Source organism: Eupeodes corollae, chromosome 1, assembly GCF_945859685.1.
Source record: "Eupeodes corollae chromosome 1, idEupCoro1.1, whole genome shotgun sequence".
Lineage (NCBI taxonomy): Eukaryota > Metazoa > Arthropoda > Insecta > Diptera > Syrphidae > Eupeodes > Eupeodes corollae.
This window is the reverse complement of record NC_079147.1, coordinates 113,418,550-113,437,416: the sequence shown is the minus strand read 5'-3', so window position 1 is coordinate 113,437,416 and position 18,867 is coordinate 113,418,550. Positions and strand designations below refer to the sequence as shown.

The 18,867-nt window shown below is 32.5% G+C and overlaps 1 protein-coding gene across 1 annotated transcript in view; it reads right to left on the bottom strand.

Moving 5' to 3' along the window:
- LOC129942329 (cadherin-23) overlaps positions 1-18,867 on the bottom strand; it is a 31,781-nt gene that overhangs the window by 10,913 nt on the left and 2,001 nt on the right. Inside the window, exon 2 of the mRNA XM_056051203.1 lies at positions 44-537. Within this exon, the coding sequence (XP_055907178.1) occupies positions 44-275 (232 nt within the window). The 5' untranslated portion in view covers positions 276-537. The remainder of the gene's footprint in view (positions 1-43; positions 538-18,867) is intronic.

The window sequence follows — 18,867 nt, the reverse complement described above, 5'->3', positions numbered from 1 at the left end:
GCAATAGTTTGATTAATTTAGATCTTTATTTGACAAGACTTACCTACAGCTGTTTCCGGGCTTTCCTTCAATCGTAAAACTATCTCCGATTGACCATCGATGACGAAACGTGGTGGTCTATTACATGCAACACCATTTAAGAGGCAGGAAAAAATCGTTGCAACAGTTATTGAATAATAAGTTGACCAAAATTGTTTTAAACGCACTTTTTTATTGAATTTGTTTCTTCGGCTGCTAAACCGTGGTTCTATCATAGATATGCTTTCGTTGTACATTTTGGTTGTATGATTTGGAAGTGCAGATTGTGCAATTTAAAAGTTTTTGGATTTACATTTGTGACCTTATGATGACGCTCGAATTAATCGAGCCGTGAAATCCGATTGAGGCTCATTGAGGTTTGCTGATAGGTATGCAAAAATTAGTGGGTCAGAGTTAAATTTGAATCAGAATGACACCGTTAAATGCAGGTGTAATGTATTTTTAGCAATTTGCTGGAATTTCAGTTCGTTTATTAGGACCATTGTAATGCATTTAGTTCTGAAATCAAATTGAACGGAACAAAAATGGATTACATAATTAATAAATTTTAATTATGAATTATTTAGTAAGAGTAATATAAATTAAGAGTACACAATAAAATACATACATTTGTGGTTATATAATTTGGAAATGAATAATGGGTGGTTAGATTTGAAGGGCCAATGTTGATTTTGAATAAAATACAAATTGTTTAGAAAATTAGTGTCATTTCTTTTTATTATGATAATATTGGTATTGTTCAATTTGATACGGAAACAAATATTATCCAATTCGCAGTAACTGCCTGACCAAACAGTCACTTTTGTTGGATGCACTGGTTTTTTAACAGTCACTCTTGAATAATCATTTCCCAAACGCTGCAATATTGCTTATTGTCGAACCCATCGAGGTGAAAATGTGCCACATCAATGAAGATGATTTTCTCCGAAAACTTATTATCCACTGTTGCCATTTCTTGTCACCGTTCTGACCAATGATGGCACTTGAAAAGGTCAAGGGGCTAAGTGTGTAAAAACAAGTCTGTGTTCGTAATGTTCATCAACGACAAGTGTGAGAGGTGCAATTGTTGAGCACGACGACGAGTTGAGGTCGAGTAATGCAACAATATTTTCTGCTTGAATAACTTTAACGCTTTGCTCGATTGTATATTTTCCTTGGTTCAAATGGACCTACTCAGAAATTGAGAAATGTTAAAATAAATGCAGAAAAAAAGTTGGCGTTGTGGTTCACATTTAACATTGACCCTTAAAATTTAGCCACTCTTTATTTTAACTTCATTATTCAAGCTATTCAATTAACATTAAAAAGCGTTCAGATTCAATAAGTTCTAGTGGTCACGAAATGCTTTTTTTTAACTTTTGCATCTGTACATCTTTTCACCACTTTACCAACCAGAGCTCCACATTGAGGTGAAGTCATTTTAATATGCTTACTGTTGAAGATCGCCAAATCCTTCTGCGACCGATTTATAAGTAACCTATCTCGACAGCAGGAATGCAGTTCAAAGTTTTATAGTTTTATGAGCCGGTGAAACGAAATTCACATCGACTTAAACCTCGAACCGAAGGCTGCAAAGACGAAAGTGGAAACATCATAGAGGAACCGCAGTCAATGCTGAGGATATGAAAGGACCACTTCTGCAGACGAATTCCGCTGACAGGCAGGATGATACATTCAACATAAACTAAGAAAGCTAACAATTACGTCTTCCCAACTAAGACGAAGTAAAGATTGCCATATCTAATCTGAAGTCTAACAAAGCCGCTGGAGCACACGGCTTGAATTCCGAGCTCTTTAAAGCAGCTGGAGATAATTTGGTTAGAAGCATGCACCAACTTATCTGTAAGATTTGGAACCTAAGTATTATTCTGAGAAAAGGAGGCCCTCTAAACTGCAGCAACTTTATAGGAAACAGTCTACTTAACATCGCCTACAAAATCTTTGAATGTAATATGTGAACGTCTAAAGCCTACCGTCAACAACTTGATAGGCCCATATCAGTGCGGTTTTAAACCAAGAAAGTCCACAGTATATCAATAATTCACATTAAGGCAGATCCTGGAAAAAACCCAAGAACATCAAATCGACACCTACCATCTTTTAATCGATTTCAAGGCCACATATGAAAGCATCTACAGGACAAGCTGTATAGAGCCATGTCTACGAGTAGTTTTGGCATCCCTGCCAAACTCGTTTGTGCAGGATGACCATAGAGGATTCACGCTGCTCCATAAAGCTTGGAAACAACTTAACACAACTTTTCAATTTTAAAAAAGATTTTAGACAAGGTAATGCGCTGTCATGCGATTTTTTTAACATCGTACTTGAAATAATAGTGCAGAGCTCACACGTCAGCACTAGAGGCACTATCTTTCTAAAGTCTGTACAATTACAAGCATATGCTGATGACATAACTAAGCGTATTTAGGCAGAGGCTGCAATAATGGGCTTAACTGTTAATGAGGGCTTAATAGAATTGATTGCAAATAAGGGGACCTACAATTTTAGGCCGAATTCGAACGGCTTATTTGAGAAAGCACTTTTCGTGACAAGAATTACTCTTGAAGGATTTGTCAATTCCTCGCAAGAGGCAGTACCCGCGAAAATTATTATTTTTTTTTAAATTAAGGTGGCACCTAATTTTAGTCTGCGAGCCCTACGTTTGGCCTTCTTATAATATCTGAACTAACGATAATTCACCGACCTAAGAAACCGACGTTTCTTAGGTCGGCTCACATTGTACGTATACGGAATTCAATAGTCAATATTTTATTGATATGCATAATATGCAATCTACTTCGAAAAAAATATCGTGAAAAATTAAGTTCTGTAGATTTTTGTTGGCCTGGAAACCTAGCTCTTATGAGCGATGAGGAATCAGCCTTGAAAGCAAGTTTTGGTAATATCTATGGTAAGCAACAGCGTGTCAGACAATGCTTACGCTGCGCTGAAGAGATGGCTGGACCAGGAAATCTGAATCTTGCGTTTAGGATAAATGTAGAGACTTGTTGAGTGAGTAGAATATGACTAGCCGGGACGGATTATTTCAAAACCATTACTGATCACCCGAACCTGCTTAACAGTCTATTTGGTGTATTCAGGGTACAATTGTTTAAGAAATGGAAGCCTTGCTTAGTTTGAAATATATGCATACATACAAATTAAAAATAAAATGAAAAAAAAATGTTATTATTTAATGATATAAAGCAACTGGGTGTATGACAATCTTGGAAATAATGTAAAATTTTTTGACTCATAAACTCGGCCTACCAACATGATAACACACCTTGGACACAGGAGCAAAATTTGCACCTTCATCAATAACTGCCGTACTCATTTTATCTACCACAGTTAATTTCTGCAATTAAGTTTAACGAAATATCTTTTAACCATATCAAAATGCTCTAGGATTCTTACCGGAACTTAATAATTAAATCATTAAGAGTAGTTGGTATAAGAAATAAATAAAAATGTATTCCAATCCAATAGAATTTTTATTTTTGTACCTATTCAGTTCACTCAAAAAAATATTCAATTTTTCCCAATAGAAAACTTTGCAAGGAGGCGAAAGAAAAACTAGTGGTTGATTTGGATATTTTTTTTCTCAACTTTGATGGGTATTGTGCCTTTTAAATAAAGTATTGTCAAAAATGTGTGTGCTTATTCAGTTCAAGTGGAGTGTATATTAATATTAATAAATATTTAATAATTGAAAATAATAATTTGAATAAGTCAACCCGAATCAGCTTAACACATTATTTCCTGTACTGAGGGAAACAACAATAACGAAAACAAATAAACTTAATTGAAATTGTTCCTCCCACATTATTTAAAACCCAAGACTTCTTTAAACATTATAGACTTAGTAATTTAAATCTAAGCATTAAATATTGATTGTTATATAAAAAGCAGATGCAAATTTGTAGATTTTGATATTAATAAGATTCATTCTCATTTTAATCTTTTGAATTACATACAAACAAGCCCTTTGATATTTTGATCGGTTGATATCATGAGAGTCTTTTGGGTTTTTAGATTGATCTATGCCTCAGCAAAATCGTAGTTCTGACAATATCGAGACAAAATAATGATACAAGCTTATTTGAAATAAAAATGTCATAAATATATGAATATTAACCTAGTTTTCTTCCCAAAAAGAATGCAAAAATAGTTAAATATATTAATAGCGCATATTCTTTCAAGAAGTAAAAGCCAGAAGTTTTTCCTATTTAAATAAAAGAATTCCATACTAAATTATGATGAAACACAATAAATAAAGACAAAGAGAAACTGATGTGAGATATGGTCGACGAATTCTTCTAAAATGTATATACGGTGTAGATAATTACTTTACGGCGGATTATTTGGCATAGATTTAATACAAGTTCAGAAGATAATGTATGCCTTCTTCTTCCTTTTACTTCTTCATCAGTGCTAAAGAAGTTGAACTCCATTAATTTTTCAAAGATATAAAACACTTTTGTTGTTGAATTCCGCCGAGGTGTGACGGTTTAAAAAAAATCAAAACAAAACAAACGCTCATACAAAAAGAATTAAACTTCGCTAAAAGTTTTGTATAAAAGGGAATCACAAGCCCGCAACAAATATCGGTGGCGATGAAGAGGCGGAAGATGACGTTGAACTTGACTCGATTGAATTAAATAGCCGGACACATGAATGCATGACCGAGTCCCAATATGTAAATATGGATGCGATGTTAAAAAGCAGTTTTAGATGTTATTTTAGGGTGTTTGAAGTATGTACCTATTCCAATGCATAAAATGTATTATGTTTGGATGTTTGTCCTTCAAGCAATTATGACTTATATATTTATGCTTTAATAATGCGATAGTAATGAAAATATCATAATGTCATGTCACTTAAATTCCTGATCTTCTAAACAGAAATCAATTGAATGTTATTAAGTCAACAAACTTATTTTGTAATTATAATTTTTTTTTTCAGTTTTTTTGATTTATAAAAAAAAACCGTTAATTCGATTTTTTTTCAAAAATCAATACTTGTTTTGTATCACGTTACAATGTATAATATAAAATTTAATTCAAGTCTCTAGCGTCATTGGTTCGTAAGATTTTTAGGGTTAAACAAAATTTTGTGCAACGAAAAATATCGTTTTTGACACCTAATAAGATTTTGGAAATGACAGTTTTTTTTTATAAAAAATATAGCCTAAAAAAAGCATTAGTTAAAGTTGGTAAAAATTGAATTTCGACTAAAATATCTTTTCAAAACTTTGAGATATTGGCTTTAAACTACTTTTATCTTTTAAAATTGTTTGTTTATTGTTGTAAACATTCAGTAAAATTTTGAGAAAAATCGAATTGACAGTTTTCTTACAAAAAATAGAAACCTAACCTAACAAAAAAATTTACTTTCGACTCAAATAGCTTCTCAAAAATTAAAAATATTGTCTTCAAACTTATTTTATTTCACAGAAAATATTGTCTTCGATATTCAGTAATTTTTTTTATAAAAATCCAACAGTCCGTTTTTTCATAAAAAAATAAAATCTACAAGAAATGGTTCACAAATTTGGTACAAATTTATGTTCGGTTCTTGATATTTCTCAAATTAATTTCATTCATCCAATTTGTAAAAATTGAAGAAACGCCACTAAAATTGGTTTTCGACTAAAACTCTATTTTACAAAACTAAATTTTCAAACTGAACTATTTCTTTATTTGAAAATATTGTTGGTAATTTTAAAATTTTTAAGAGTTATTAAACTAACAACTTTTGCGTGACCAAAAATTACAGCAAAAAATACAACAATATGTGCCACCGATAGTAAAAATTTCTAGTCATTTTTTAAAAAAAAAAGTGCACAACACTACGATTGATAAAGCCAATATTCTTGCAACACAGTTTGCTGTTAATTCGATGCTGCCAATGAGGCATGACATGTACCCACCTGTACTTAAAAGCAAAAAAAAAACACTCTAGTAACGATATACATAAATCCTCGGTAGCCATATTGGTTTGCCTACAAGCTAAACCGGAAATCGGACTCATAAACTCATTTGAGTATGTGTGCGATTTTCACTCTAATATATGAAATTTCCCCTAAAAACTCAGTAGTTAATTCTATGTATCGGTGAAAACACGTCGATTTTTCTCGTTAAATTCGTCCACAATACAAATACAACAAAGTAAACAAATGGGTTTTGGAGGATGATACGTACGAAGAATTTATATCTTCATGTAGAGTGTTTTTGCTTGAAAGCGAACACGATTCTATCGAATCTTATTTTGCACTAAAACAGTTGCTAGAGTACGGATCTTGACATTCACAAATCCACTGGGCCGGATAGTATCCCAGCTATTGCTTTTCAAAGCTGGCAAAACTACTGGGCAAACTTTTCCATCTGTCCTATTCTACATGTATGTTTTTAGGGTGGATAGAAAACAACATTTTTTCAACCTGACCCTAAAAAAGTCGAATCCGCCTGTCATATCTAACTCTTCAATTGCACTTGAGTCCCTTATTCCAGCTTATAAAATGTCTTGAAGAACAAAAGCTTCTCAATGACCGGCAATATGCCGGTATTCGTAGCAATAAGTCCGCTGGTTATCTCATGGTTAATCTCACCGAATAGTGAAACAGATCTTAACATAATTTTGGAGAAAATAAGATTATTGTTCTTGATGCACAAAGCTCTTTTATCGAAAATGAGTGAATTTGGTATTGATGAATTTCTTCTTCGTTGGGTTAGAAATTATCTTTTGGACAATGCAATTCAAGTAGCTTTGGACGAGGTCGAATCTTGTTTCAGTATTGTCTTTAACCCTCTTCATCATTTTTATAAATGATCTTTTGTCTGAAACTTCTAACACACTAAATTGTTTTGATGATGACATTACGCTCAGCTTTTTATATTCGTTTTTAGATTCTCATCCATTTTCGAAGTATATGGACTATCAACGGTACCGTGTGATATACTTATTAAATTCCGGTCTTGACAGAATCGTCCGATGGGGGATCAAAAACCATGTAGAATTTAATGCTTCTAAAATCCAACGCTGTCTACTGTTGCAAAAGAACAGTTTCGACATCGCCAAAAATATTGCTGAGTGTTCAGGTTATTTCCGACGATGCAAGAAATTTTGTTCCCCTTCTATAATTTACAAAACTTTTATCTGTCCAAAACTCGAATATAATTCTCATATTTTGGCTGGAGCCCTAATAACGAACTCAAGTATTTTAGATAGAATTGAAAAAAGTGCTTTAAAAAAGATAGTTTATCATTATATTACTGATACATTTTCTTCTCTTAAACACCGCTGCCGAAAGGTTTCATGTCTATCATTCTTTAATTGATATTTTCACTAACAATGCTCTAGTGAAATAGCCTGTTGTATTCCGTCCTCAAACAATTCAACCGTAATACCCGCACTTCTAGGAATATTTATCAGTCTTCCCTTGAGCCCAACTTCGGATGATATGTTAAGTATAAGGATTCTTTCTCTAACCGCACTACCCGAATGTGGAACGCTTTATAAGTATCAATATTTCCCATTCATTACATTGTGCAGACATTCAAAACTAATGTGCATCGGCATCTCCTTTCTAATCCTCATATTATCAAATTGATACCTAAAATGCTGTCACAACAAAAATGTGATAGTCATTCTCAAACAAATATGTTTATTCCGAAAAAAGCTACCAGACGCTTACACAAACTAGTGGAACATTTACTTAGTTGCTTTTTTTTCATTAAAAAGGACCCATTCTTGTGACCGACAAAGCTTAAGAAATTCGAATAAAAAATCAAAAAAGTATGAATTTTATTCAAAAACAGCCAATACGATACTTTTATTTCAAATTTTTATAGGAATCAATCTAAAATTTCACTATGGCAACAATGGATTTTGACAATTCTAATCTGAAATTGTTCAATCGAATTGAATTGAGTTGAACCATCTTACTCAGACGGAATGAAAATGATAGTCAATTTGACTATCAAAAATATAGTTTGGTTTATTTGAGAGCGCGAATAATGAAAATCTTAAAAAAAAAAAAAGAAAAAAGATGCAGGCATGATATTTATTTATAAACATTAAAACCTAAATAGCTTGTTAGTTCATTTATTTTTTTTTCGTACAAGATTGTTTGTTATGTTTTTAAAACCATTTTTTTACTTTTAAGACGAAATTATAACACCTTTAGAAGAAGCAAAGAAACAACTTTCGTTAAAGGAATCTTTGCAAAAGGGAAAAATGGGATATTAGCAGCAGCAATTCATACAAAATTGACAAACTGATTGGAGAAATGATAGTGCTTAAGAATTTACCATTTAAGTTTGTAGACGGACATATAATATAATTTTAGAGGACGAAATTTTTGACTGATTTTATTTGCAATGAACTGGACGGAAAAGTTGCTGCTAAAGTCAAAGAATTGATTGAAAAATATGACTACATGTCTTAAACTTCTGATGTTTAGACACAAACCAACTCAAATGTTTCCTTTCTAAGCCTTACTTGCCACGGGGTATCAGAAAACTTTGAACGAACATCAATCATATTAAAATGCGAGACTTTGGAGGATCACAATGCTTACCGAATGGAATAGTTTGAAGGAAAAAGTGCACTGTTTGAGATGAAGGCTCCAACATTAAAAGAGGTATGCGATTAGCATCATTGACTGATTTAGATTGCACTGCTCACAAGGTGCAAATTGTAATTCGACATGGTTTACAATCGCAAGAAAATATAAAAGACATTAAGCAAAAATTAAAGAAAATTTCAAACAATTTTACATGGGTTCAACTATTGCTCAAAAACAGCTTGAAAAAATTAATGACAGACTTAATCAACCGGATCTTAAAGTACTCCAGGATTGTGTGACACGCTGGAATAGCACATTTTACATGTTCGAGCGTCTTTCCAAGATAAAAGATGCATTAAGTCTTCATGCCAATGACAGCAATATTGAACCAATTTTGCCAGAAGAGTAGAAGATAATTTAAAGCTGCCTTAAACTACTCAAACCTTTTAAAGAGGCTACATGTGAAATGAGCAGCACTCAGGCACTTATATCATCTGTGCTTCCTAAAATTGAAATGCTTAAGAAAAAACTTGATGAATACTTATCAAAACCATCGGACTGATGCCATACGGCTGGCAGTCTTAAATCTGAAAACTCATTTTTCAAAAAAAATTTCGTCTTTGCAAGACAACGATTTGTATGCGGTTTCAACATACTTAGACCCTCGCTATAAGCATACATTTGTCAAACCCATCACCGAGGAAAGAATAAAAGATGTAATTCTAAAGATGATAAACCAGGAATGTTCGGTTTAAGTTACAAGGCTAGCTTCAAAAGCAATATGGCAATGATGCTAGATTCATCAACTGAAGAAGAAGGTGAAGGAGAATCTGATAACGCTAGTCACGAAGGAATTCTCCGAAGGGAGCTAGCATATTACCGAAATAAAAAAAGACTTGGATTGGATAATAATCCACTTGATTGGTTAAAAAACTCTCCAAAGTTGCACTTATTAAATAAAACTCACCCATTTTCAAATTTAATTAATAAACGCAAAGATAAATAATAAATGTTTCTTTTATTTACGGACTTAAAATTGTTTTTATTTAATAAATTCTAAAATGCGCATCCGCAAACGTGAGTTTCAAAAAATCCGCATCCGCGGATGTCAAATCTTTTAATTCCACAACAATCCTGATATGAATCCATTCGCTTTTCTGTATTTTTTGAAATAAAGACCAGTGCCCATGAGTCTTATTATATGTAAATTATAGCATTAGTGTTTTTTTCGTTAAAAACATTTAAATTTAATTTACGTACATAGTTGTAAAATTAAATAAATATTGGATTGAATAAGTGTTGTTTTAAAAAAAGGCCCTTTTAATTACCATTAATCAGAGTTTCACTTTCTCAAAATAGTTAGATACACACATTCATCATTCGTTCATACTTAACTTTGATAATTAATTTATTTATTAATTCGTACATGTGTACGAACATGTTTTAAATTTACCTTGAAGAAAAAAAGCAGTGCTCATCCACAAGATTGATATGTACCTACATAAATGTATGTGGGTAACTTTATACTGAAGAATTAAATTAATGTGGGATATGTGATCGTAGTCTTTCATTGTTACCATTATAATAAGTATTATATCACTTCTTTGTGCAATAAAAAGAAAATTACAATTAAAATGTTGTGTACACAGATAAGAATGAGCTGAGTATGAGTAGTATGAGCCATAATATGTAGGCAAATAACGGCAGCATGATTCCCTATATCTTGTTAGTCCAAGACCAAGACAAGAGGGCTGAATTTTGTACTGAAAAGGAACCAGTTGATAATAAAGGGAGTCCTACTAAGGTGCCTACAATAAAGTTTATCTGCAAGTAAGTTGTGACCACGTTTTCGAGACAAAGTACATCCAAAATAGAATTTTTCCGAAAGTTGAAAAAAGGAGGGGAAACATCACTTTAAATTCATTGCTTCTTGACGCCTGATACTCGCTTATTTCAAATACGGTTTCGATAGACGTCTAGGTTGCCGCATTTGTCCGAAAACTCGTTTTCCTGACTTGTGGGAAATTCCCTGAAATTGGTCTTCTCCCAAAGCCCTAGACTCCCTGATTACGTGTATGTACATGACAAACGTTAAGATAAACGCATTTTCCCAGCAGGCGTGGCCACCAATACACTTTTTTTTACGTTTGCGTACAACAGCCCAACTAACAAATTTTCTTCTTAAGGGTGATTTTTTAAAAGCTACACAAAAGTTTGAAAAAAAACACATACAATTTATAAAAATTCATGAAATCTTTATTTGAATCGATAATACGGTCCATATAATTTAATGTTTCAAGATTATTTCATGCAAATGTTTATTTTGATTGCGACTCAAATGGTCCATCCGCTAAGTCAAATTTTGGCATGCTCTTTCCAACATTTCGGCCAGTATCTCACGAATAAGTGCTTCAATGCTGTCTTCTAATGCGTCAATTGAAGCGGGCTTGCCTGTAGAGACATGAGCTTTAACATAGCCGTATACGTACGGACCGTACGGTCGAATGATGCCACCAGCCCATAAACCGCACCAAACTTTGACTTTTTCTGGATTCATTGGTTGCTCTTGCAATGCTTCTGACTAATATTCATTCCAAAATCGACAATTCTGCTTATATACGTATCCATTAAGCCAAAAATGAGCTTCGTCGCTAAACACAATTTTTCGGTAAAAAAGTGGATCTTTGGCCAACTGTCCAAGAGCCCATTCACCAAATATTGTACGTTGCAGTAGGTCGTTCAGCTTCAATTCCTGCACCAGTTGTATTTTCAAAGGCATCACACCTAAATCTTTCAGCAAAATTTTTCACGTTGTTGAGTAACAGAGGCCCAATTGCTGCGAACGGCGACGCATCGATAATTGATGGTCATCATTAACACTGGCCGATACATCTGCGATGTTTTCTTCAGTTCGCACTCTACGTAAGCGTGTTGGTGGTTTAATGTCCAAAAGTCACAAATTCAATAATTTGCAAGCATTTTTCGTTTTTAAGACTATTCATGGTTAAATTATAGACCAAACTGAAGATGTTTGACAGTGAGACGAAACACTAAACGTGCGTCAACTGTATAAACCAGTGTTGCCAAAAAGATAATAGCTAAGAAATAACCAATCACAAGGTACAATCTTAAAATTGTTTGAAGTTAATACTCTGTTAGGGTTTGTATTTAACTTTTTTTAAATTTCCGAAGCAATATTTTCAATAGCAGCTTCTGAAAAGGCTATTAAAGAAATTAAGAGTGTATTAAAAGCCTAAAAAATATGACTACTTTAGTATGTTGATTAGGCTCTCTAAAACTAATTTGTAGAAGCACAAGAACTACAAACTAAGAAAAATCAATTATTGAAAAGTTTTTACAATAGATTTGTAAAGAGTGCGGTTACATTTTAAAGGCTGATATTAAATGTGAACCACACTTACATAAATGTCAAGTTTTTTTAAAACTAATTCAATTTGAGCCATGAAAAGATACACAATCGAGCAATGCGTTAAAGCAGAAGTTCTAAAACTTTTTTAGTCGCGGAGCACATTTTGCGTTAGAAATTTCACGCTGCGCATATGCCATTTTTCGCAGCTACATGTAGCAAATTGAATAACTTATTGTTTCGAATTTCGTTTATTATATTGAATTCAGGAATCAGTTTGAAACGAAAAACATAAGAACAATGTTAGTTTAACTTAATAAGGAATTACATAATTATATGCATTACAATTATATGGAGTTTCTTTTTAGTGGGAATTATATGCCTGAGACGGGATCTATATTTTGTTTTGTCCCAACACACGCAGGGAACTCTGATTCGTAAATGTATGTTGTTGCAAAAGACAGAAGAATTATTTTAGGTTTCTCTGACAGTAAACTAAAGTCATCTTTCAACAAACACCAGAATTCTGATAAAGACTTCTTTGTTGCAAAAAGTTCTTTTATCGAAGAATCTGATGTCAGATCAATCAAGCACTCAAACTACAGCAATATCAGGGAAGGTAGTTTTTCCAAAACGACAGAAAAAATAGCTATTGAAGCTTTGAAGCAAACCTACTAGGTGGATATGAAACTCATTTAAAATATCGTCGGGAATGTCCAAATATATTTCTCCTTCAAATTATTCGAGCATTGGGAAGCTTTCTTGGTTTCTATTTTGTATAGATGCGGCCCAAAACTGGATTTTATTTTTGAATGCTTCTATTTTGTCACTGACATCGAAAACAGTTATTTCCTTTCCCTGAAGTGATACACTCAAATCATTTTTTTTAATATATCTGACAGATACGCCAATTTCGATTACTAGCAACATGCCCCCAAAAAAGTAGTAGTCAATGAGGAAGGCTCTAACTTCAGCTCTCATTTCGAAAAGCCGAGTCAGTGTTGTCAGCGTGAAAAAGTAAAGACGTGCATATTTAGACTACCCATTCCATCACATAATACGTTAAAAAGCCTTGTATTCTTTGCCCGTGATTCAATAAAGTTATTTTTTTCACGCTTTCGTATAACCACTTTAAGGGAGACTGGCATTTTTTTCATTGCGAGGACATGGAGATTTAGAACGCATCTGGTGCATCCTTTTTCAGTTACGACCTTGGCACAGTCCGTGCATACATCCAGGCACTTAACCCATGGTGTGTCATTTACAATACAAAAAAATGTCAATCAAGTTCAAAATTTCAGCACCAGTTGTAGTAGTTGGCAACAGCTTGCAGAAGAGCAGATTTTCTTATAGCCAACCCTGCAACGTCCATTGATAATCGTCCAAAAGTGCGTTTGGTCGAAAAAATCCAGCAAAAATTTGAGCAAACCGGGTTCGTAGGAGATGTGAATATACCAATGCACGCTCGTTCAGCTCGTAATGTACAAAATATTGCTACTGTTTGCTATCGTTCGGCTGAAGCGCCGTCCACCTCAATTCGCCATTGTCCAACCATTAACTCAATAACTAAATTTCTTGACCATTTCAAGCGTAGTCATTATGGTGGCGAGAAGTGGGAACAGTGGATGATCGATTTTTCATCTTCAGCGATGATGCACATTTTACCTCATTGGATTCGTCAATAAGCAGATTTACCTATTTAGGCGACTGTCGCAAAAGCAATTTATCAACCTAGATTGGCAGTTTGGTATTGTTTATGGGCTGGCGGCATCATAGGGCCGTATTTTTTTTTTTTTTTAAATAAGGCTGGTCGTGAGACATTTTTATGACCTAAATCGGAAGATATGAATTTGAATGATATGTGATTACAAAAGGACGGTGCCACACAGTTAATAAAACAATATCTCTTTTGTGCGACAAATTCTATAGCCGTGTTATCTCTCTAGTTGACAATGTCAATTGGCAGCCAAGGTCAAGTGATTTGACTCATTTGGACTTGGTTTCTTGAGGTGATTTAAATAGAAACTCAATTATGCTGCAGCGTCATCGAACATTTGCACAATCGGAAGGAGGAGTATTGCTAAGGTCGCAATAATTACAATTACAATAATTTCTTAAATAATTGGTTTTATATTCAAATTCAACATCGTTAATTAAAATTAACCTACCCTTAAGAAGGAAAATTGCTAGTTGGGTTGTTGTTTGAAAGCAATCTCAATTGGTTTCCGAAAAGCGAAAACACGACAAACGCTCCGTAATCGAATCGTTAGCGTCAAGATGGAAAGCAACGTTTATGTTGTCATCTTTACTAACACTACCTGCAACTTTAATATCAACTGGGTTTCTTTCAAGATAAAATTTACCCCTTAGCTCTCGGTCAATGTGTATGTTAACTCAATCTTGGTACATAGCTTTAACTATATAAACCTACAATTGTCTTTAAATTAGATAATACCTGAATAATACCTGATTTGACAATTATTGTTATATGGAATTACAAGAAACTTTAGACAATTTTTGTACCTTGAAATAGTTTATGTTCACTTTATTTCGCACGCCAAGCCTTTATTAAAAAAAATAAAACTATATACAAAAAAAAACACAATTCATCTTGAGTCTGTTATTAATAAATTATACAAAAAGGGAAAGCTATAAAGGTGAAAATTAATTATTGAACACTCAACAAAGTCTAAAGTATACCAACCTCAAGATGTTTATTTGCTCAGGAATTCCAGATCACAAAGCTTATTGGACTGGACAAGATAGCCTTATGCTAAAATATAAGACACGCAAATCATATTTTTTTCCTTTATCTTAAATGATTCTGAACATCCTACACATACATACATATGTAAATAAATATGTGCATTGTATGTGTATATGTTTATAAATATTTTTTTCTAAAAACATCAGACACTGCAAAGCTTCGATATAATTGCGATTTTGCATGCTTATGATTTTAAGTCATGCAACTTTGCAGTTGCTTCATAAATCTGTGAAGTCATGGAGCAAACGTTTAGAATGTGGGTTTAATGTTCTGGTTAAATAAAGGCACATACATTTATAGGAAGAGGTGTGAAAAACTCATGGAAATAAATGGACTTATGCGCTTCAAAGCTTAGAGGAGAAAACAATAATACAAACATAAAACAGTGAAATATTATTACAGATGGTACTTTTGAAAAAATCCGCAGCTAACATGTTGAATACAACGATGCAATAATAATAATAAGACAAAAAAGATTCCTGATGACATAATTAGTATGATTTCTATAAACAATAATAATTTATTTTCATACATCAAACATTAATGGTATAAATTAGTTATTAAAAAGGACTTAACCCACGAGAGCAGAGTCAATAATCCACAAACGAAGAATAGTAAAAATAATTTATAAATTTTGAAATTTTAGATAAATTAATAACATACATAAGAACAAAAGTGCTAACAGTGTATGTATTTAAAAATTTATCATTAAAAAAAATTTATGTTAATTAATTAATCAATTTTTGTTTGTATAATTAACGAACACTAAAAGGGTTTTGTATACCTTTAATATGCCACAGACACAGTATGAGCATTAGGAAAAGAGGAAAGGGTTGGATAGGAGGTGTCGGTCTACGTTGTTATTAAATTTCTGAACATTGCAATGACAGGTTAAGATAGAGGGTGGTAAGGCGTTCCACATTCGCGTAGTACGGCTAAAAAAAGAATCTCTGCACTTCATAGTACGGCCGAAGTTGGGCTCTAGGGTAAACTGATGGAAACTCCTAGAAGCGCGGGTATTACCGTTAAATAGTTTAAGGGTAGAATACAACTGGCTATTTCACTAGACCAAAGTCCGTTAAAATAACGATAAAAAAGGTTGAGGCAAGAAACCTTGCGTCGATGTTTGAGTGATGTACATGAGGAAATAGCGGACAGAAGATCATTTTTAAAATTGAGGAATAGGGTCGGAGACAAAACGGAGCCCTGGGACACACCATCCGTCCAAAATAACTTGTATTGAACAATTCGAAAGAAAATTTCTAATCCAACGAAGAAGTGATTCGTCGATGCCAGACTTTATCAAATGCTTTGAAATATCAAGTGCAATAATCTTACTTTCTCCAAAACGATGTAAGGATTTGTTCCACTGTTCGGTGAGATGAACCATGAAATCACCAGTGGACCTATTGCTACGAAAGCCGTATTGCCGGTCATTAAGAAGCTTCCGTTCCTCAAGATATTTCTTAAGCTGATAATTAATCAGCGTTTCCATGACCTAAGAAAAAAGGGACTTTAGTGCTATCGGTCGGTAATTTGTGGGGGAAGAAGATTCGCCTTTTTTTGGGATTGGCTGAATAAATGCAGTTTTCCAACTACTCGGAACGAGACCAGAAGAATAGGATAGATGGAAAAGCTTACGCAGTGCTTTTATTGGATTTATGAATGTTGAGATCTTTAAGAACTCTTGCCACAGTTCGAGTACGAAAAAAGATTGGTCCCATTTAATCATTTACGCGTTCAAGAACGGGGGAGTCATGACACTATCTGGTAAGGTTTAATTTTCGGCAAAATGCCTTGCAAATGAATTGGCTTTATCAATAGAGCTAACTAAAGGAGTTTCATTGACATCAAGCATAGGAACCTATTAAGAGAAAGTATTCCTCATGTTTTTTTACGAATGACCAAACATTATTACTGCCTTTGGGACATTACAGTATTTTCCGCCGTAATTGTTGGTCATGTAAAGATTTGGTTCTTCGAATATAGGCGTTCTTGAGCTATGCAGACCTCCCTGGCTTGCTTAAACTTTTTCCGATTTTCCTCAGTTGGGTTAGCTTCACCTCTTGATAACCTCTTTGCAGCTTGAATCGAACCATGATTTAACCTTGGGTTTAATACTTTTAACCCTATTCGAGATAAACGTTTCCATTCCCAGATGAATCATACTAGAAATCATATCTGCACTGGAGTCTTCGTCATTGCCGAGGAAGCATAGCGACCAGTTAAAGATCCTGAAAAAATCTATATCCATCTATCTACTTTCTTAACATCTGCACTAATTTTCATCAATAATTGAATTATTCCAAAGTGAAACTTATTGGAAAATGGCTTTTTGTGCGTAGTATGTTTCTACAAAATTTTTGGGTAGCATTGAATAAAAGCAGAAGCTTAAGAGTGGAAATTTTCGACAACTAACCTTATGTATGGTAATATAGGATTTTTGAAACTTTTTGTTACTTATTTACTTCCCATAGGAAGTAATTGTAATGAATCCGATTTGTCAAATTGAAAATTTTGACATTTATCGACGTTTCAAGGTCTCTAGAGTCGAAATAAAAGATTTTTAGAAAGATGTCTGTGCATGCGTATGTCCGTACGTTCGCGACGATTTTTCCATTGCTCAAGAACCAGAAAAGATATCGACTTTAAATAAATATTGTTTTTTTACCATAGAAGTTTAAAAAAAAGATGAAAATTTTGGTAAACTCTAAATATCTTACGAACCAAAAACTCTAGGGATTGAATTTAACTTTTATTTAATATATTGTAAAATGATACCAAACAAGTATACTTTTTGAAAAAAAAAAATCAAATTAACTTTTTTTTTATAAATCAAAAAACTGAAAAATTGTCACATCGAAAATTCTACGAATACAAAACGATTTATCTCCAAGCAAATTTTATTTTTTGCAAGGAAAAATAACGTTTTTAACATCTGGTAAAATTTTGAAAAAAAATCGAATTGACATTTTTCTTATAAAAATGAAAACCTAAAAAAAAACATTACTCATAGTTGGTAAAAATGGAATTTCGACTCAAATATCTTATCAAAAATTTGAGATTATGACTTTTAACTTATTTTGACTTTTATATTGTTTTCAACATTCAGAAAAAATTTGAGAAAAATGGAATTGACAGTTTTTTTTTACAAAAAATTAAAAAATTAACAAAAAAAATAATAAAGTTGGTAGAAATTGTTTTTTGACTCCAATATCTTTTCAAAACTTTAAGATATTGGCTTGAAACTACTTTCATCTATTGAAAAATATTGTTTTCAAAATACAGTCAAATTTTGAGAAAAATCGAATTGACAGTTTTTTTTACAAAAAATGAAAACAAAAAAATCAATAAAACTTGGTAAAAAATGATTTTCGACTCGAATATCTTTTCAAAGCTTTGAGATATTATCTTTAAACTAATTTTATCTTTTAAAAAATATTATTTTTAATATTCAGTAAAATTTTGAGAAAAATAGAATTGATAGTTTTTTTTACAAAAAAACTAAAAACCTAAAAAAATTACTTAAAGTTGGTAAAAATTGATTTTCGACTCAAATATCTTTTCAAGAATTTGAGATAATGGATTCTAACTAATTTTAACTTATAAGAAATATTGCTTTTAATATTCGGAAAAATTTTGAGAAAAATCTAATTGACAGTTTTCTTACAAGAAATAAAAACTTAAAAGAAAATTTAACAAAAGCTGGTAAATATTGATTTTCGACTCAAATAGCTTTTCAAATTTTAAAAATATTGTCTTTTTTTATTTTATATTGTTTTCAATATTCAGTAGCTTTTCTATAAAAATCCTACAGTCCATTTTTTCATAAAATATAAAATCTACAAAAAATAGTACGCAAATTTATTAAAAATTGATGTTCGGTTCTTGATATGTCTCAAATTATTTTCATTCATGCAATTTGTAAAAATTTAAGAAATATTACTTAAATTGTAAAAATTTGTTGCCGACTAAAAATCTATTTAGAAAAACTAGATTTCCAAACTTAACTATTCCTTTATATGAAAAATATTGTTGTTAATTATAAAATTTTTAAAATTCAACTTACAACTTTTTTAACCAAACAAGAAAACCTACAAACTTTTAAGCTAGACAAATCGACCG